At 41.3% G+C, this 19,843-nt stretch overlaps 3 protein-coding genes across 3 annotated transcripts in view; 1 reads left to right on the top strand and 2 right to left on the bottom strand.

Annotated features, from left to right (window-relative positions):
• Positions 1-2,066, bottom strand: part of pde6d (phosphodiesterase 6D, cGMP-specific, rod, delta) — a 30,607-nt gene extending 28,541 nt beyond the window's left edge. The window contains exon 1 of the mRNA XM_015020801.1: positions 1,771-2,066. Within this exon, the coding sequence (XP_014876287.1) occupies positions 1,771-1,820 (50 nt within the window). The 5' untranslated portion in view covers positions 1,821-2,066. The remainder of the gene's footprint in view (positions 1-1,770) is intronic.
• Positions 2,067-3,362: 1,296 nt separating this feature from the next.
• On the bottom strand, positions 3,363-6,887 carry rpl36 (ribosomal protein L36). The gene is made up of 4 exons (XM_015020804.1): positions 6,789-6,887; positions 6,037-6,131; positions 5,785-5,919; positions 3,363-3,482 (listed from the first exon to the last, which is right to left on the bottom strand). Exons 2-4 carry the CDS (start codon positions 6,127-6,129, stop codon positions 3,393-3,395), a joined length of 318 nt encoding a protein of 105 aa, XP_014876290.1. The 5' UTR covers positions 6,130-6,131; positions 6,789-6,887; the 3' UTR covers positions 3,363-3,392.
• A 382-nt stretch (positions 6,888-7,269) lies between these two features.
• lmnb2 (lamin B2) lies at positions 7,270-19,527 on the top strand. Its single transcript, XM_015020802.1, has 13 exons — positions 7,270-7,700; positions 8,534-8,670; positions 9,917-10,073; positions 11,562-11,687; positions 12,737-12,835; positions 13,576-13,647; positions 13,721-13,846; positions 14,322-14,542; positions 15,310-15,547; positions 15,621-15,728; positions 16,595-16,714; positions 16,822-16,902; positions 17,152-19,527. Exons 1-13 carry the CDS (start codon positions 7,482-7,484, stop codon positions 17,185-17,187), a joined length of 1,740 nt encoding a protein of 579 aa, XP_014876288.1. The 5' UTR covers positions 7,270-7,481; the 3' UTR covers positions 17,188-19,527.
• Positions 19,528-19,843: the final 316 nt, after the last annotated feature.

The raw sequence follows: 19,843 nt of genomic DNA, 5'->3' as shown, positions 1-19,843 counted from the left end.
AAATTTTTGCTTTTGTTTTTTTCTTTTTTTTTTCTTTTTTCTGCAGTTCCATGTTAAAGTTTGAAGCAGCTCTGCTTTTCATCTTCATCTCCTCTGCAGCAAACAGCCAGCTCTTTTTTTAATATAGATTACAGTCCACTAAAAGGTTGCATTGTGCCCTTGTTTATATTTTTAATAGTGTAATTCTGTAAAGACAAAATATGTCTGGTGGTCTAGCTCTGATTTACATATCCTACTAAATTGCGGGTTTGAATATTGCAATACTTTCCTATAACAAAATAGACCTGCAGAAAGAAATTACTAATAAAATATCTTATACATAGTTGTATGCTCTATATAGAGATTTTCCTTAGCTTTGATTGTATATCTCACAATTTTGTAATTTATCATTGTTTATTAAACTCTGAAAGCTGTGTGGCTTTGTTCATATTCTGTCCTACAATGCGGTTAGATGTGCCCTTTTTTTTTGAGCACCTGCCCCTTTAGTGTCCTCTGCACAGCCCTGGTCCAACACTTCAGGATGATTGGTTGATCTGTGCCCAGAGCAGCCCCCTCTGTCAGTCAATCATCACTGGGGTTAGGCACCAGTCCCTCCCTGAGCTGGGTTGATAACACGGTCTAGAGCAGGGCTCTCAAACGCCATGTCTAAAAAGTCTCCTGCAACTTTTAGTTGTCCCTCTGCTTCAGCACACCTGCCTCCAACATCAGCTCATGAGCAGAGCTCTGTAGAGCTGGACTACATGCCGGCTGGTGCAGTCCAGTTGCAGGCTGGTGTTGCCTTACCACCGCTATCTGTGCATCAACACGAAGAAACACACAAAATGTAGTTCTGATACATCTATGGTGACTTTAGATTATGAAGAATCATTCTTGGTTTATCTGAGGCTAGTTTCCACTCTCCCTGCTTCCTCTCCAGCAGCTGTTGCAGGTGTCTACAGATACATCAGGAGTTACACATGAAATCTAAGGAGCTCCTTGGACTCCTGTCCAAAATGGACACTGTGAAAACACTGCAGTTCAATTGTTCTGCAGGCTTTGATTCCACCACTACTATCATCTCATCTTTTATGCTGCCTGCATATGAGCCATATCTTTCAGAATAAGATACAACTCATATCTTATTCTGAAATGGTAAGATATTTATCTTATTATAAATGTCTAGCAGTATAGTAGTTGTAAGCAAGTATCTCATCAACAAGTCTCTCAGAATTTACATCCAGCAGCCCTAACATGCTCTACTTATCAGAGCCTCTGCGCACCAACAGCACTCTACTCCTATTCAAATTTTCCGGATTAGAATTGGGATTGGCACCTAATCTGTATCTGAAAGTCCAGAGAAAAAGCTGCTCCTTTTCATCAATTATGAATATGAGCGCTTTATGCAGAGCATCTTTATTTACCCAGCGTCTCAAAAAAAAACAAAAAAAAAAACAAACAAACTCCCTCAACTAAGAGACAGACTTCACTTGACAGAACGCTATATTTCACGCTTCAGAGGCACAAGGACTCAGAAGTCCAGACAAACAAACCCCAGCTGGAGCCGACATGACTGCTAGTTCTGCAGATCTGCCTTCTAGGTGGATCCAACACGCGATCTGTGGCTGCTACTTCGGGCTCATTCAACCCCAACAAGGCCACCAGAGGCAGCCCCACATCCTGCCGACAGGCCATCACTTCCACAGAGGAGCCATGGTGGAAAGAGTTGTAAGCAGAGCCGCAGCAGCTCAGCTACCTGCTAGCTTACTGCATCCACAGCTGATAAAAGGATACAATTTAAAACCCTTTAGTATCTCCTTGGCCCTGTCTTCGTCCGAAGACATTTCGGGAGTGGTTCCTCTTAGCGTTTCACGGGTTCTCCAGAATTTGCTAAAAAAAAAAAAAAAAAAACAACAGAAAAACTAAACAGCCGTCAACTTTAGCCGAGCTAACTAAATCTCGTCCTGGAATAGCGGAACCAACAGGCCCAAACACTGAACCATGAACAGTTGGACTACAGGATAAATCCGATTCCACTAATGGAATTAGCTAAACACGCTCTGAGCGAACAGACAGTAGCCTCAGCCAATTTACAAGCGATAGCAGCGTGAACGAGCCAATCACAGACAGCATGTCACAGGTGGGCGGGACGAAATAGATTAACGGGTCATCAGGTTCGACGTCACAACGACGCTGCATTCCTTGGAAACAGAAAATTTGAACTTTAAAATCAGGGTGACTTCATTTTGGGTGGATTTAAAATGTTTCAATCACCAGCCTGTCTATCTGAAGTCACAGGAACCTTACAGAGGTTACAACTAATAACATATATAACGGACAGAACTCAGTTTTCAGACTGAAACAATAAAATTACAAATTATATTCCCAATTCCTTTGGACATGAAATTAAACACACTAATAAAGCAGAAATTCTAACTATTGAACATTAATGTACAGCAGAGGTATCCAAACCTTTTGTCACATTGGTCAAAACTGTCAACTGAAAAACACTTAAGGGCTAAAATTAAACTAAAATCAAGCCACCCAAAGGAGACACCTGAAACACATAAAACTTCAGAAAATGAAGGTCCTGCTGGAGCAGGACCCGCTAAATCAGTATAGCAGCCGAAAGGGCGGGGGAAGAGCAGCAAAGAACGTGATTAATAAAAAAAATATACTAAGTCTCAACATAAAACAGGATTACTTTCATATTGTAAAAAGCGAAAGGTCAGTGAAGAGGACATCTGTTTAATCCAACGCCAAAATAATGAACTGAAACAACACTGCAGTGACCCTGGAAACCAGTCATTGATCAAGGGTGGAGCATACATGAAGACAATATTTTAAGATGCCAAATCGCTTTTCAATGTCAGTTGAAAAGAGACTGAGTCACCGATTTTGCTCCATACACCTGGGTCATATTGACTGAATCCAATTCCATTAAAAAAAAAAAAGAAAAAAGTTTGGCACCACAACAAGACCGTCTTCAATTACATGATCAATAATTATCATCCCAGCTCCAACCCACCTGAATCAAATGGCCGGATTTCCTCACCATGCTAACCGGGCCTGATAGTTCCAGAACCGACTGAGCACTGCGGGTTTAAATCATTAGGTGCAGCTCCATCAGCTCTGGATGCAACATTTTTCTTTGCTAACCTGTTTGAGCAGTCTGGGAGACTGCTGCCCTCAAACTTCATGAAGATGGAAGATTAAGACAATGTTGCACCAAAATACTTGACAGCTAAAACATTTCTTGGAAACCTTCTGAATTCCTTGACTGAGAGCATTAAAGCTCATCACCTGGACAGCACAACCTTTACACAGTGGTTTGATCCAGATCACAGATCCCTCCACCATTAAAAGACAAAAAACAGAACCAAGAGTTTGTACTGAACAAGCTTTTATTAGGCGAGTTATTCTTTCTTGGCAGCAGCCTTCCTCATGGCTGCCAGGACGTTGCTCAACTCTTCTCTCTTCCTCTTGGCCCGGATGTGTGTGCCAATCTGAAAATCAAGAGATGTTTTTTTATTTTTGTACATTATATTTACTATATGAAAAACAACATTCTTAATTACAATTTCTTTGTTTTAAGTCAGGATCAAGACATTTCTGATTTCTGATCCAAGTCTAAACAAGTAATTGTTTTAGAAAATGATTCTATGGCCAAAGAGAAGATTACAATTCTTGTCATTTTCTGAAAGGCCACATTTTATAATGGCTTTCATAGGTTCATTCACATCTCAGTTAACTGGAGGAATAAGTTGGGATGCATCTTAACAGGCAGCACACCCCAGACACACAGCTTCATATCTGTTGAAAATTAACCACTTATGGTTCTCTGCAAGGCTGCTACCTTATTGGGTTCCCTTTCAAGATATCTGAGGTGTCGTGTTCATCTGCATGTGAAGTATCAATCAATCTTTATTTGCACAGTATTATTGCACACTGAAGAGTGACCAAATAAAATAGGCAAAATGGTTAAATAAAAACAATGACAGAATAAAATAAGCAGTAAAAGCAGCAGCCATCACACTGCTCAGGTCAGATGGGTTATGCATCTCAGTGATGGAGATTCTGGGGTCAACAATACCAATAAAGCTCAGAGGAAAAGCTAAAGGCCTCCTGAAGATGCTACACTGCATCTCCCAAGTATTCACAGCACTTCACTTTTTCCACATTTTGTTATGCTAAAGCTTCATTCCAAATTGTATTAACATCTTTCCTTCAAATTCTACAGAAATGCTGCGTTTCCACTGGTAAGTTGCACTCAAGCCGGTTAATGTGCAGCTTGGTTCTACCCCAGAGACACTGTACACTCTGCAAGAAGTGAATGATGTGTAGGAAAGAATGGACTGTTTTCTGCTTCACTGATCACCATCACAACTAAAACATACACACACACTACGACCAGGAAACTGAAGGCTCTAAGGCAGGCAAAACTGCTTGAAAACAAAATGTAAACAGTTTCATTTCTCTAATCAAATTTTCTTCATGCATATTTGAAATAGTTTATAAACAGAAAGGTAATGAAAATGCACTCCCCCCCAGTTACTACAGTCTTATGCATTACCAGCAGTGATAGAGATAGACAATCGATTTTTCAAAGATGTACATCTTTTCGCAAAACAAAGATAGTAATATAAAGGACATCTTATGACAGAGACCTGTCAACCCTTTATAATAATAGCACTATGAGTTAGCCTAGACTACCGTATTTTCCGCACTATAAGGCGCACCTTCAATGAATGGCCTATTTTAAAACTTAGGGCGCACCGCATTATAAGGCGCATACAATAGAGGCTGGAGTTACGTTATTCATCCACTAGATGGCACTGCACTAAACGGAATGTCAACAAAACAGTCCGACTCCGGTCCGCGAGGAGAGCCTTCCGCCACTGGGCCGGGGCATGGGCGGACGATGGTCACCCTTCTCCGTTCGCGCACGCAGAGAACGTGGTGCTAAATGACCTGCAGACGACCTGATTCTAGACGGTCGGTAGGTAGATAGGTCAGTCAAACTTTATTAACAAACCAGTGTTCTGACAACTATCCCAGCATGCACCACGCGCTTCTTCTTCTACGGGGGAAAATGAAGTCGGCGGCTGCTTACCGTAGTTGCTAGACCTGTTGTGGGTCAATATTGGTCCTTAAATAAGGCCACCAGATTATAAGGCGCACTGTTGGCTTTTGAGGAAATTTAATGTTTTTAGGTGTGCCTTACAGTGCGGAAAAAACGGTAGTTAGATCACCATGGTAACTTCTAAGCATATAACTATTACTAAGTAATATGTTCCACAAGTGTTAAAGCTTCATTATATCTCAGTAAATGAAGTAAAGTCTGACTCCATTTTCACTGAAGTCAGACTCCAGTGAAAATCAATTTCTTCGATAACGCTTACAGGTGGTCCAATAAATACACACCTGGCTTATCAGAGAAGAGTAGACTGCTACAACAGCTGAAACTGTACATGAGCAGATGTGCAAAAATAAACTGCTCTTTATATAATGTCAGACATGACCTTAAGATCCAGTGATGCCACAGTAGTGAATCTACATTGTTGGCTGAATTTCAAACCAAAATTGATAACACTGATAACAAAATGACAAAAATTGTCTAAACACTATTGGCAGGAAATCAAGAGTGCCCTTACTGTTATCTAAATGGACAGCACGTAAAATTCTGAATTGGAACATTTGTGATATTGACCAAGTGTCTTTTAGGAATATAGGTGACAATAATGAAAAAAAAACAAAGACAAAAATACTGCTGTCACGTCTGAAGCAGCCAGTGATGGCCCTTCTCACCCTCTTCTTGATGAACTTCAGAGCTCTCTTGTCCTTGGACACCTTCAGCAGCTCCATTGCTCGCCTCTCATACGGAGCAAAGCCACACACTTCACGGATCGTGTCCCGAATAAACTTGCTGTGTTTGGTCAAACGCTGCAAAGTAACACACAACTGTCAAATTCAAACTAAACCAAGAGCACATTTGTGGAAAAGTATAGCTTTTAAAAATTCAACATGGCCTGCTCTGTATGCAGAGAAGCTGATACTTACCCCGCGTCTGCGGCTGTGTTTTGGAGCAGTAACATTTTTGGTTACTGGATGACCTTTGTTGAGGCCAACAGCCATGGGATAACGAATAGCCATGTCTGCATAAGACCACATGGAAACATCAGAATAAAACACTTAATAATGAGGGCTAGCACAGCGCTAAACATGAGCCAAATACAGCCGAGCAGCAAAAAAATAACCGAGTCACAGTTTTGATGCACCAAGTAATAAAATTGCTTCAATCACAATATTTCTATTTTAGAAGTTAGCTTTGTGACATTCTCTACTTCATTTACTGCCTCTTATCACCTCAGCAGCCGTAATGAACTTAGGTAGCAGTAGAAACACGCCACTGGGCCTGTGTTCATTATCTCACGCCGTGCCCAAAGTCAAAGTTCTTAACACGCATCGACATTGAGTTAATTCAACTGGTTTCCAGAACATCAAAGAGCCATGTTTTCCGATTAGCCTCTTTGCTCGACACTTGTTCATCTGAGTTTAATTTGAACCTCAAATCATTCTGAGAGGTCCCTCTGTTAGAGAGACTTGCTGTCCCGGTATGCTAGCCAAGCCCTACCGAATATGGTGCCAAGTTAAAAAGCTAACGCTTCCTGAAATATTACGGTGCAATATTACTCAGAAATAAATAAGAGAGTTCATGGTTGTGTTTGAAAAAAACGGATAAACGAAAAAGGGAAGGATGGCAAAGATTTGAATAAGATTCTAGCCACTACTCGGGCATTAAAGTAACTTACCTGCTGTCTAGAATGGCGCTCAAACCGGAAGGACCGTTGATGGGAAAAGGCGGGGCATAAGCGGGCTCCCGTAGGAAAGCACTAATATTAGCGCCCCCGGTGGCTTGGAAGTACTATAGGATTTCGGCGAGTTTCAAAAACTGTAAAAATATGTTTTTCTATACCAACAATTAGAAGAACGTGTTATTTCTATGGAGGAACAAAACTACATATATTCCCACAGACAATAAAGCAATGTTGTAATTCAAATCTCACATTTAGAAGAGTTGGGGAAGCTTCTGTTTTATGTTTTATGGAAATATAAATATTATGTTGTATATTATATTACAGCTCTTTAAATCTATTACATATTGAGATTCTGAGAGAAACAGGGATTCCACCTGCAGTGAACACATAATTCAATAAACAGAAAAATGATATATTTTTATATAAATAGTTTTGGCGCCTCATTTTTCTCCCATCATGCCTTGTAAAACCGGAAACACCCTCAGCTTTTGGCGGGGTGTCAGCCATCTTGGAATCACATCACCGTGTGGAACGAGGCTTGCCTGTTTCACGCTGCTGCAACTCATTGATAGCTTTTCTTTGGTTCATCGGAAAAAACCGTTGCTCTGATTCCAACTGAAACCAGCACACAACGCTTGGTTTTCTGTTTTTTAACTTCGTAGTGAAGCAAACTCAGGATTGATCGTCATGGCGACTGTTCGCGTTACTCCAAGCCGAGAAGCTGGTCGGCCAGCGGCCTCTACGCCTCTGTCCCCCACCAGGATATCCCGCCTACAGGAGAAACAAGACCTGCAGCATCTCAACGACCGGTTGGCCGTTTACATCGACCGTGTCCGGTCGCTGGAGCTGGAGAACGACCGATTGATGGTCAAGGTGTCTGAGAAGGAGGAGGTTACTACCAGAGAGGTGGGTGTTAAGAAGCTCCCGCTGCCCGCGGCTTTGCTTTGACACAACAGCTGAATGAGAAGCAAAGAGGCGCTGTTAACTGTGTAACTGTCGGTTAGAGGGGAGCGTTGGCCGGATGCAGGATGGGCTGGATCTTTGTGGTGCTATTGATCAGGAAATCCAACTGGTCCTCAAACAGAACTTTTGGTCATTTTGCCCTGTTGCTGCTCCTGTTTTCAGCCTTAGTGATCACCAGGAGACGGGTACCGAGTGAGCTTGGTATTTTATCAATGAGAGCCAGCCTGCCGCACTCTGACAAGGATTTAACAAACTTCAACAAATCTAGTAACAAGTAATGCTGTAAAAACTAAACTAGATTGAGGAGGTGTTTATTGTTTACTTTCAGTTACCATGGATACATTGGTTTGCTATTTGCAAACATATCTCTTATAATGATCAGCAGACTGGGTCTTGATGAACAGGTTGCATAGTTGTGCTATTAATGGTGGACACAGTGGGTCCTTTGCTCCTTGCCAGGCTGCCTGTAGAAGTGCCTGAGCTAAAGGGAGATACCTGCTGGTGTCCTCCAGAGAGGATGAAGAGTTTCCTGAGAGGATGGATGGACTTATGGTCAGCTGACTCCAGCATGCACCGCAGAACACTGGCCTGTAGTTCGGTCGGTTGGAGAATTTCAAATAATGTTTCACTTCATGTTTAGAATTCCTCTACAAAGACATGAAAGTGTTATTGGGAGTTATTGATTAAACATAACTCCCATTTTACCTTATCTCCTACGTTCCATTCCTGGTAGATTTGCATGACAGGCTTCACTGCTGCTGTTTTCTGTTTTTTAGGTAACGGGCTTGAAGGCTCTGTATGAGGCAGAGCTGGCTGATGCTCGGCGGGTTCTGGATGAAACGGCTAAAGACAGAGCCAGGCTTCAGATCGACCTGGGGAAGGTCCAGGCTGACCTGGATGAAGCCACTCGGAGGCAAGTGAAGACCTGCTGCAGCTTCCTAAGGGAAGACGCGCAGTAACACTGGGGAATAATGTGATGATTGTATGGCTTGTGATAAAGATTTACCTGAACAGTGTTGATGTCTTTCTGCTCTGGTATATTCCAAACACAGAGTCCTATTTAGCAACTCTTATTTGTCCCAACAACCTGGTAGAACTGGAAAAGTTCCATCTGCTGTTTGAGAGATCCAGTTGCCCTATAAACATATTCTGCTGTATTAAACAGTGAGCAGCACCAAAAACACATACAGCTCCAAAAATAAGAATATGCTGAAAAAGTTTAATATTTGCTGTCACTCATATTAGAAGTGAAAATTCATCACGGTGCAATATTTCAAGCCTTTATTTCTCGTAATTTTGATGCCTGTGGCTTACAGAATGAAAAAATTTAATTAATTTGTTTATATTAGAGCTACAGCTATTCATTATTGTAATAATAGTTTATTTTGATGAGTCAATTAGTCAGATAAATAGTTGGCTGCACATTCGGTAGATTTTTTTTTATTTAACTACTTTATTTTGCTAAAAATACTTGCAAATGCAAATAAACAAATAATTCAATTCCTCTTTTTAATGAGACGAGAAACAATTTATTTCCTAAAATCCAATAACAACATTCCTTCTAACATCAACATGTGGAAAAACTCAGCTCTTTCTGCTGGACTGAACATAATACAGTGTAGAGCTGACATGGGGATTATTTTTTTGGATTAACTCAACTGGACAGGAAAAATTACCTAGTGAGAGATTATATTTATTAATTCGTGTTTTTTACAAAATTGGAACCAGGTGAAGCTAAAATTGCTCCTTGAGGAGTTCTGGGTCTGACATATTAACAGACGAAGATGTTTTTATTCTAACTAAAAATGTTTAAAAAAAATTCATAGTTTTGGCTGACTAACTGCTCTGACTGGGTTGTTTCAGCAAATTATCATTTTTTGAGTCTGTATACTCCAATTAACAATTAACTAATTACTAAAGTAGGCAATGATTAACTAAACACTAATGTGCTGACTTTTTACATAAACTAGGGCTTCAGCCGATGTATGTATGAACATATAAACTATGCTCTATATTGCATGAACTCAGAGCCTGATACATGCATGGTGACACTTTGTGCAGCTCTGTTTGAGTTGATTGTGAACATTTGAGCATTCTGGGTGAAGGTCTGTGTGAGCAGGGGAAGTTCTTTGACTCCTTTTTTTTTTTTTTGCTCTCAGTTCCAAAAAGAAAGACAACGATCTCACTGCGGCGCTGTCCAGGGCCAACGGGCTGGAAGGGCAGCTGAATAAGAGTGAAGCATCTCTTGCCACAGCTTTAAGTCAGAACGCTGCCCTCATTTCAGAACTTGCTGACGTAAAGAATCAGCTGGTGAAGGTAGGTACTGTATGGGTCTCTGCTAATAAAAGCTATGGAGTAAAACTAGAGAGTGGTGAGCTGATTGACAGCGGGGGCCCAAAGCCTTCAGGTGGGGTCTGGTCTGCTAGATGCTCACTCTCTCTAGCCTCCTTGGAATGGCCGCTCTCCTCGTTTCAGTGGAACATTCCTGGACTTCAGTCATCAACTTGCTCAGAGGATCTAAGAGCTCATGTCATCTACTTTGTTCTGTGAGATTTCATCATGACCACATTGACAAATGCTTGAGCCAGAACTTTAATGTTCAGTAATTCTGATTTTAAATAACTTTTTTTTATTACAATCTCCCTTCATTCTGAGTACAATATATATTTTTGAAAAAAGAAAAAAAAGACAAGTCTACTGAGTGTTTTCTGTGTTATTGGGGTCGCATTGAAAATGAATTTCGTGTATAAAGTTGAAAAACTCTGATAAATGTTTGCAGTTCCATCTCCAGATTGACCACCAAGGGGTTTGTGTCTGAGTGAGTTGGTTTTATCTGCCTGAACCAGGGCTGAGACCATTTGTAACCAACAGGAAAAGTCAATGCTGGTAGTCAACATTCAACCCAAAGGGAGCAGCATTGAGATGGTTTTAGACTAAATAATTAAGAAGGACAATGGTGTAGTTGGTGGAGCTGTTGCCTTGTAGCAAGAAGGGTTCAATTCCCAGCCTGGGGTCTTTCTGCATGGAGTTTGCATGTTCTCCCTGTGCATGTTGGGTTCTCTCTGGGTACTCCAGCTTCCTCCCACAGTCCAAAAACATGACTGTCAAGTTAATTGGCCTCTCCAAATTCTCCTTAGGTTTGTGTGTGTGTGTGTGTGTGTGTGTGTGTGTGTGTATATATAGTTGTTTGTCCTGTCTGTCTCTGTGTTGCCCTGCGACAGACTGGCGACCTGTCCAGGGTGTACCCCGCCTCTCGCCCAGAATGTTAGCTGGAGATAGACACCAGCACCGCTCCCGACCCCACCAGGGACAAGGGAGTACGGAAAATGGAGGGATTTAAGAAGGAAGCAAATTTATAAAAAAAAAATTGTCACAGAAACAAAAGATAGAACCCTTAAGGTCCAGTTGCCATAGTTTATATGTATAAAAGTCTGATTTAGGCTAATTCCCTTTTAAAATGGTAAACAACCAGCCAGTCAAACTGCATGAATGAGGTCAGAAAATATCTGATGAACTGAAAAGAAATTCATCCAGCTAAGAGGAAGTAAGAACTTCATCCTGTGTATTACCATGGTTACCCAGTCCACACTACGTCAGTCATAGAACATCAGTCATCTAGTGTAAGCTAGCTAGAACTAAATCTTTCTTCTGTTTTTCCTACCAGACCAACCCCCATCTGTTCTCACTAGAACTTAATGAATCACCAACACTCCTCTTGTCTCAAGCACTGTACTGTTGGACAACAGTTTTTTTTTTTTTTTTTTTTGTACTTTTGCTGACATTGCTGAATGTTGTGTCGTGCAGGCTGAAGACAGCCATGCTGTGGCCAAGCGGCAGCTGGAGGCAGAAACCCTGATGCGTGTGGACCTGGAGAATCGCTGTCAGTCGCTCAGTGAGGAGCTGGAGTTCAGAAAAAACATGTTTGAAGAGGTAAGTGGTACTAGTGCATGTTTTCACCTTATGTAAACCATGTTTGTTTTCAACAAGTGAAAGCAACAAAGAGTTTAGGTACAGAAAACAGAATGAACTAGATTTTCTGCATCATTGACAGAATCCAGAGATGAAGACTTGTTTAAAACATCTAGCAGGATCTAGATAAGAACTGTCATTTGGTTAGGCCTGTCACAATAAACAATAAATCAATTAAATGCATGATGAATTGAAACAAGCTTAATAATTTCCATTTGCATAGTTTATCGTTTTCTCTTTTTTTCTCTTTGTACTAAAAACTGGATTACAAAAGTCTTCAGTCTGGTACTTTGGTGTCAACTAGCTGATTTTGTTTTGTTTTTTAAGGGCAATTTTAAAAAGACTTCATAATTCATTTTATTTGTTACTTTATTTATTTTGGACATTAAACGCATCTTCCAGTTCCAGAATCTAAAATTGATTGATCTTTGTGAATGTGTTTGTCCATTATTATGCCATTACCACAGCTGTGTTAGATTATCTAATAGCAGCAGTAACTAATCCTTCCAAAATAAACATCAAGCCTCTGTGTATAAAGTATCCAACACCCAGAGTGAGGGAAAAAAGTGGGTTTGAGTTATTTTTAAAGGATTTTCTGCGTTATTTTTCCCTTTGCTTTGACGCAGTGCACTAAATTAATAATACCTGCATCTCCAGGTTTCATTTGGTCAACAGAATTGTTCTGTTGACCTCAGCAGCGCGGCTAAAAAATGTATTTTTGCCCTTGAGCATTGTAGGCATGAGCAACATTTCCTGGTGTAAACATGCAGGGAGATCATATAAAAATTCAGTTTAAAGGGTTCCAGATTTTATAATAGTTAATTTATCTAGTCAAAAAATCAGTGTAAAAATAAGAAGCGAACTATAGAAGTGGATGGAACCTGCTTACAGTAGACCCACCGCTCTTGACAACATGATGACTATGGATTCATGCTCCAACATTGCAGTCATACTGTAAAATGAAATGAATTCCCCAGAATCAGGCGTCTGAAAATGTATGTCCCTTCCAGGAGATGCGTGAGAGCCGCCACCGCCAGGAGCAGAGGATCGTGGAGGTGGACTCTGGAGTCAGGCAGGACTACGAGTTCAAACTGGCGCAGGCTCTGCAGGTAAGCACTTGGAACAGAGAGGAACAAGACATTTAGGGAAGAACTGTAGTGAACAACATTTTAGAACTGTTTCCATGTTCTGTCACATAAATCTTCTCCCATGACTGCTGCAGATTTTCTCGTTCTTATTAAACAATTTTATATCAATAAAGAATAGGCTTTATTGATATACTTTATCAGTAAGGTATATTCTATTCTATTGTAAACAGTCAGAACTTAGGATGGCTGTGTCTGAGGATAGCAGCAGAAGCTCTTGGAAGGGAACTGTGTGGCAGACGTTTCCTTCCTTAGACATTTTTCAGTTGCCATGGAAGCGACCTTATAAGCGACCACTAGTGTTAACCCCTTCTAGAGGTTTGAACATGGAGCTCACAAGGTGGTGATGGTGACATTTTTGACAAAGAAAAACAGCTTTGCAGCAATCCTGTGTTCAAACAGTGAGCAACAGCAGCTCTGGATGATGTGCTCCGTGGACTCAGTGAGGTCGTTTGATTGGTTGTTTATACCACTGCTTAATTTCCCCATTAATGCTGGACCTCTTTTACTCCATAATGACTCTCAAATTGAGCTGCTGGTTAAATGTTGAAACGTTGCGATTAGCTGCAGGTCTGAGCAGACTGTTGGAACAGAACGCTGAGCTGACTCCCAACTAATACAACAGTGTAGGACGAGGAGTTTGGGAGTGAAATGTGTTAACATGTGCAGAACCTCAAGGCAGTGTGTTTGTGTGATTTGTCTAGGACCTGAGGAAGCAGCATGACGAGCAGATTTCTCTCTATAAGGAGGAACTGGAGCAAACCTTTAAGGCAAAGGTAACGTAGCAGTCAGGGTTCAGCCTGCTCAGTGGAGTCCTGAGCCACATTGTTGGTGTTGGTCTGCTTCCAGCTGGATAATGCCAAGATGTCGTCAGAGATCAACGACAAGGCCATGGGCGCGGCCCGCGAGGAGCTGCAGGAATCCCGAACCCGAATGGAGAGCCTGGGCTACCAGCTGGCCGCACTGCAGAAACAGGTATGCTTCACCTCCACACACACACGCACACAGCGTTTCCCCTTGTGGGGACCAGGCTTTGGTTCTCACAAGGAGCAGTGGGACCCCACAACGTAGTATGTGTCAGGAAAATCGTCCCCTAATCCTGATTTTCCATCGACTTCCATTCATTTCTACTGCCTACACCTTACCCTTACCCTTACCCTTATCCTTATCCTAGCCCTAAGCGTTACATACCTAACCAAAATTCAATTCACACCTTAGTCCTAAATCTAACCCTTGACCCAAAAGGTCAAGGGTTAGATTGACCCTTGACCCTGATACCCTTGTGGGGATCAGGCTTCGGTCCCCACAAATTGCAGTGGGTCCCCAAAACGTAGTATGTGTCAGGAAAATGGTCCCCACAAAGTATTAGAAACAAACGCACACATTGCAACAGGCCAGTGATGGGTTCTCCTCCCAGACTACGGTGTTGAGGAGCCGGCTGTGCTTGCAGGTGTCGGCCTCAGAGGACCGCATCAGAGAGCTGGAGGACATCCTGTCTGCAGAGCGCGACAAGCACCGGCGCGCCGTGGAGGCCAAGGAGCAGGAGATGACTGAGCTGAGAGAGAGGATGAACGCCCAGCTTAGCGAATACCAGGAGCTGCTGGACGTCAAGCTGGCTCTGGACATGGAGATCAACGCATACAGGAAGCTGCTGGAGGGAGAAGAGCACAGGTATTGGAACACACAACATCTGCAGGAAAAGATTATTCCACCAGGGAGAAAGAAATGGCTTATATTTGGCCTAAAGGGAGTGGAGGCTGCAGCAGCTCACCACTGCTTCATGCTGGATGAGCTCACTTCCTGTTTGGCTCACCAGAAACCCATCTGATCTTCCTCTGCAAAGGTCTGGCAGTTCAGCCAGTTCAATTTCTCCCCCCCGGGCCCTCGTTACTGTTCATGGCTGCACATGCTCAGTTAACTACAGTCACCCCAGTGTTGCCAACTTAGGGATTTTTAGCTGTATTTAAATTATTGAGCTTGTTTTAATTTATCCTGTGATTAATTGATTTATTGCGACAGGCCCAGCCCCACCCAGCTCTGTCTGAGCAGTTCTCATGGGGTGTTTGTGGATTTCACAATTCAGTGAATTGAGCACAGTATTCAGTGAGCACTTGAATACTGAACTCAAGTGCTCACTGGAAGAGACTAAGACATTCCCCATGTGACCTCTGACCAGTATCTGGGTTTTGGTGGTCCTGTGGGAGGTCTGCTCAGATGCTTCTTCTGAAGCTCACTGATGTTCCTGGGGGCTCCTGGTGCATGATGGGACTGAAAGCTGCAGAGCCAACCACATATTCTCTGCTGGTCATCAGAGTCAGCAGAAGGAAATATTGGGATTGAAAATTAACAACTTTTATGACGAAAGGTGGTTTAATTTTTGTCAAATGTTTTTGGTCTGTTGTAATTATTAAATAATAAACCAACATGCTTTTGTTCAGACTGAAACTGTCCCCAACCCCATCGGCCCAAGTGACGGTTTCCAGGATATCGGGCTCGTCCTCTTCCCGTTCCTCCAAGAGGAAGCGAGGCGAGGTGGAGGCAGCCGACCTGTCGGAGCTGGCCAAGGGAGACGAGCAGCTGCTGGTGTCTGAGGAGGCCATGGCCAGCGGCGCCATCACCATATCACCCACCGACATGGATGGAAACGCCGTCACACTCAACAACCAGAGTGAACAGGTGGGTTCCTGACGCAGGGTAGATCCACTGGGGTCAGTGGTTAGGGGCTTCATTGACGCCTGGTGTGTTGCAGGACCAGCCTCTGGGCAACTGGAGGCTGAAGAGGCAGGTTGATGATGGAGAGGAGGTCGTCTACAAGTTTTCCCCAAAGTTTGTTCTGAAGGCTGGCCAGTCCGTCACGGTGAGCTGAGCTGAACACGCTCAGTTAGGAAGACAAAATGTTTCTCTGTTTGTCTGCTGTAGGCTGAGGAAACTACTAGTAAACATAGAAGATCCAAACTAACCATTTACAACTCCTAGTTCAAGGAAAAACTCAGATTCATAAACCACATGAACAAATGTGCCCACAGGCCTGTCACCATATCGCATTCTGCTGGACCATAAATTGTCTGAGAAGTTGTTGCAATAAATAATAATACGGTTTTGAGACTATTTTCAAGTAATAAATGGCATAATAATGCAACAACACATTCTCAAAGATCAATAAACTTTAAATCCTGATAAACATTTCACACTGGAACTGGAAGACATGCTAAATATCCTACATAAATTAATAAAACAACAGAATAGACAAATAAAATGAATTATGTGTCTGTAAACAAAATTGTCCTTCAAAAGATTGGCTAGTTGAGACCAAAACAAAAGACTGAAGAATTTTATCATCCAGATTTTGGTAGAAAGGTAGAAACCATCATGCAAACGGAAATGATTGAGTTTGTTTTAATGTATCATGTCATTAATTAATTTGTTGCAACAGGGCTATGTACCCATAATACAATATTCTGCTATATTACATGCATTCAGCAATTTCTGCATAATGATAGGAGCTTGGGAAGGAGAAACAGGTTTTGTTTGGTTTTGAATATGAAATAAACATGGAGTTAACCATCTGTCTCTGAAATCCCATTAAAACAGCCACTAAATATGAAGCGTAGTGATTAACCAAGCATGTCTGTCTGCAGTCAGCAGTGGCTTTACTGTTTAAAGTTAAATACAACCCACCCAAGTAAACCATAATAGTGGACACGTTGGTGGTTCTGCCCACAGGTATGGTCTGCTGATGCTGGTGTGGCTCACAGCCCACCCACTGACCTGCTGTGGAAGAGCCAAGCTTCCTGGGGAACAGGAAGTGTTATCATCACCTCTCTGACCAACGTTGATGGCGAGGTAAAGATGTCCGACCCACCTCATGATTTCCATTTACTACCTAAAGTGTACTGGCTGTGTGTGTTGATGACAAACCAAGGAGTTTCATTGTTGTGTTGACTGAGCAGGAGGTCGCCCGCCGCAACGTCACCAAGACTCAGATGGAAGTTGAGAACGAAGATGGGACTGAAGAGGAAATGGCTCAGAAGGTGATTATGTAACATGCTAGCCTAAACGTGATGCATGCAGGGTCTGGTAACCTGCATGCATCACGTTGCATGCAGGTTACCAGGCATGCAACATCCACACTGGACCTGGCTCTGCAGGTCACACTGTGTGACCTGTTTCATTATTAATTTTTTGTTGTAGATTTTTTGTTCACTACTTTTTCATCTTTTCTGACTTAATATTTCTGTTCTGTTTTCAATAAATGGACATCTTTGTATTTTCCTCAACAGGTCAAAGTGTCATCTAGAGAGTGCGCCATCATGTGAAGTCCTCTGGTTATATTAAAGCCTTGGAGCTTCTTAATTCTTTACTCACTTTTTTTATATGTATTTTTTATTGAAAGACACTCAGATGTTCATCATCTGATGATGTTTTTGTTGATCCAAGAAATCCTCCTCCTTATAGAAATGAAGCTTCCCCACAAAATAACCAGTAAAACCAGTGGATCCAGAAGCAGTGTTCCAGTTGAACATCCCCTCATTAATATCAGATTTAGACCTAAATGAGTGAACATATTGTTTTTAATGATTCTTTTTTGATTCTCTACAACTGACAGGAGGTCGAAACCTAAAAGACGAGCTCAGCTCAGCTCAGCGTTTTTCCTTTAAAAACGACACTTCCATTCATCTCTTAAATATTGTGTTATATTACCAGTGTGCTTAGACACAAACACTTTTTAGACTTGCATAAGTCAGGCCTCACTACATCCCTCTGTTATCTTTATTCTATTACTTTTTCTGTCATTTATTCCAAATATAAATCAGTTCATTAGATGATCACCAAATTCAACATTTCTGTATGGAAATGCTTTTCAAGGTTTAGAATCTTGATATTAAAGCATGTATACCATTGCCAAATATAGATTTCTGCGTAAGGACAAACACCTGGTGTAGATTTGGTCTCATTTAAACTTCGTGTTAGTTTGAAATGAAAATGTCTAGAATGTATTTGCTGCCATTGACTGGTTTGTAGTGAGAGAAATGTATCCAGTGTGTGTTTTTTTTGGCTACAAAGGAGCATGTGAAACACTAGGAGGAATGTTTGCTAGCTGTCAGTACAGGAACACGCAAATGTTTTTTTTTTATTATTATTATTATTTTAACAATTTTTTAAAATTATTTTTCTAAAATCAGCTTTTTTGCCCAGTTCTTAAGAACACATGGGATGAAAGCAAGTACAGATTTTAAAACTCATATTTTCAGAATAAAATTACTCACAGCCATACATCTCAGTAAGAACATCAGCCGCCTGGTGAAGGGGAAGCTATTTGTTGGGTTTTTAGCTCCATAGCAACCGGACAGTAAAAGTCTGACCTGTTGCCTTCTCTACCTCACATCAGCTCTTCCCTTTATCTCCAGTTTAGCAGCTTGTGGACCTTCAGGCCAGTTTAAGTCACTAACCATGATCATGTGTAAGCCTTCTAACATGCAGCTCAGTGTGCTGTTGAACTGGGAGCAATGGGAGTGTGCATTTCCACTGTAAATTCTCTGAACTTTGGGCTCGCAGTAAGAGGCAGCCATGTTGGCCCCATGACACTAAGAGCATTTAGGAATGCCTTTGTCTTCAAACCCTTGGCTTTGGGTGCTTTTGGATAGCTCCAAAAACATCTACTGACACTAGGTTTGTCTTAAGGAAGTCAAAGCTAGCATCGGCTGTCACACATCATCATCCCACCCTGGTTGGCCAGACACTGTCTTATTCTAAGCTACAAAACGTCACAATCTCTGGAGTTTACCTAGTGGAGAAGGCCACATGATGTTGAGTTATTGCCTGTTTGTTTGTTTCCTGCCACTGACCAGGGATGACTAACATGTCTTCCTGGTGTCCTCTCCACTACGTCAGAGGTTGATTGACTTTCAGAATAAATCACTTGTATTAAAAGGTCTTAGCATCAGTGATGAGCTGTGTTTGAAACAGTCAAAGGGACTGCCATTTTTCTTAGAAAAGAGAATCATGTTGGTCTACATTTCCTCTCCCAGTTGCTTGGTGTCAGATACCAAAGCAGCAGCTGGCTTTAACCCGGTCAGCTCCGGTCCACAACCATCATAGATCCCTGGACAGGAAGCTCCTATGATGCAGTGATTAAAGCGATCATCATCCATACTGGTTACTGTAGTAAGTGAGAAATGTTTGATTTGGTTGAGGTATTTTAGTAACTGACTTTTGTGTTTGAATGTTGTGCTTTATAATGTTAGTTTGGTTTTTACTTTTTATTTTAAGTTTGTGATTTTGTAATAATTGTGTTGATATTTACTATGATAATTGAATTGGGAGTTTTGTGATGAAATGTTTGTAGATTGTTGATTCTGAAGCAGAACCTGAACATGTAGCCACAGAGATATGAAAATTAGCCTGATCTGAGAACAGCAGCTTATCAGCAGAGCACCACCACCTGGCTGCTGCATGTGCTACAGTCTCTGGTAGATAAGTTCAAACTGACTGTTTTACATTAAACAATTAGATTTTATGGAGAAAGTTTCAAGTCTCAAATTTTAAGAGGCACATTTGCCTTTCATGTGAGATATGACATGACTAAACACCAATTCTTTTATCCATAATGACCTGGTAACCTACTTTTTTACATACAATAAAGATTTTACATTTAATTTATGGAATTGTTTATATATATATAAGGTTTCATAAAGTACTGGCAGGTTTTAGTCTAGATCAGTGATGAGAGTACTGTACAATTCTCAACATGTTTGATTATGACATATGTTCCCCTTTCATTTTTAAAACACTGTTCACTGAAATACATTTTAATTAGCAACTTTCACTAATGAAAATTAAGTATTTATTTTAATTTTAAGTTACTGTGCACAGTTAGGCAAGTCTTGTTTTTATTGATTCTTTTAATTAAGTACAGTGCTCCCAGTTAATCCAATATATTAATAAACCTCAAAGAGTAAGAATATATATGCA

The sequence above is a fragment of the Poecilia latipinna genome, unplaced genomic scaffold, assembly GCF_001443285.1.
Source record: "Poecilia latipinna isolate Pla-1442-1.1 unplaced genomic scaffold, P_latipinna-1.0 Scaffold2662, whole genome shotgun sequence".
Lineage (NCBI taxonomy): Eukaryota > Metazoa > Chordata > Actinopteri > Cyprinodontiformes > Poeciliidae > Poecilia > Poecilia latipinna.
Note: the sequence above shows the minus strand (reverse complement) of the source record. Positions and strands in the feature narration are given on the sequence as shown.

Bases quoted from the DNA above. Each gene is read 5' to 3' on its own strand.
- rpl36 (XM_015020804.1), bottom strand. From the start codon at position 6,129: ATGGCTATTCGTTATCCCATGGCTGTTGGCCTCAACAAAGGTCATCCA. The intron at 5,920-6,036 runs GTAAGTATCAGC...GTTACTTTGCAG, and splicing joins AACACAGCCGCAGACGCGGG to CGTTTGACCAAACACAGCAA. The intron at 3,483-5,784 runs GTGAGAAGGGCC...CTTGATTTTCAG, and splicing joins TGAAGTTCATCAAGAAGAGG to ATTGGCACACACATCCGGGC.
- lmnb2 (XM_015020802.1), top strand. From the start codon at position 7,482: ATGGCGACTGTTCGCGTTACTCCAAGCCGAGAAGCTGGTCGGCCAGCG. The intron at 13,847-14,321 runs GTATGCTTCACC...CTGTGCTTGCAG, and splicing joins TGGCCGCACTGCAGAAACAG to GTGTCGGCCTCAGAGGACCG. The intron at 16,903-17,151 runs GTGATTATGTAA...TTTCCTCAACAG, and splicing joins AAGAGGAAATGGCTCAGAAG to GTCAAAGTGTCATCTAGAGA.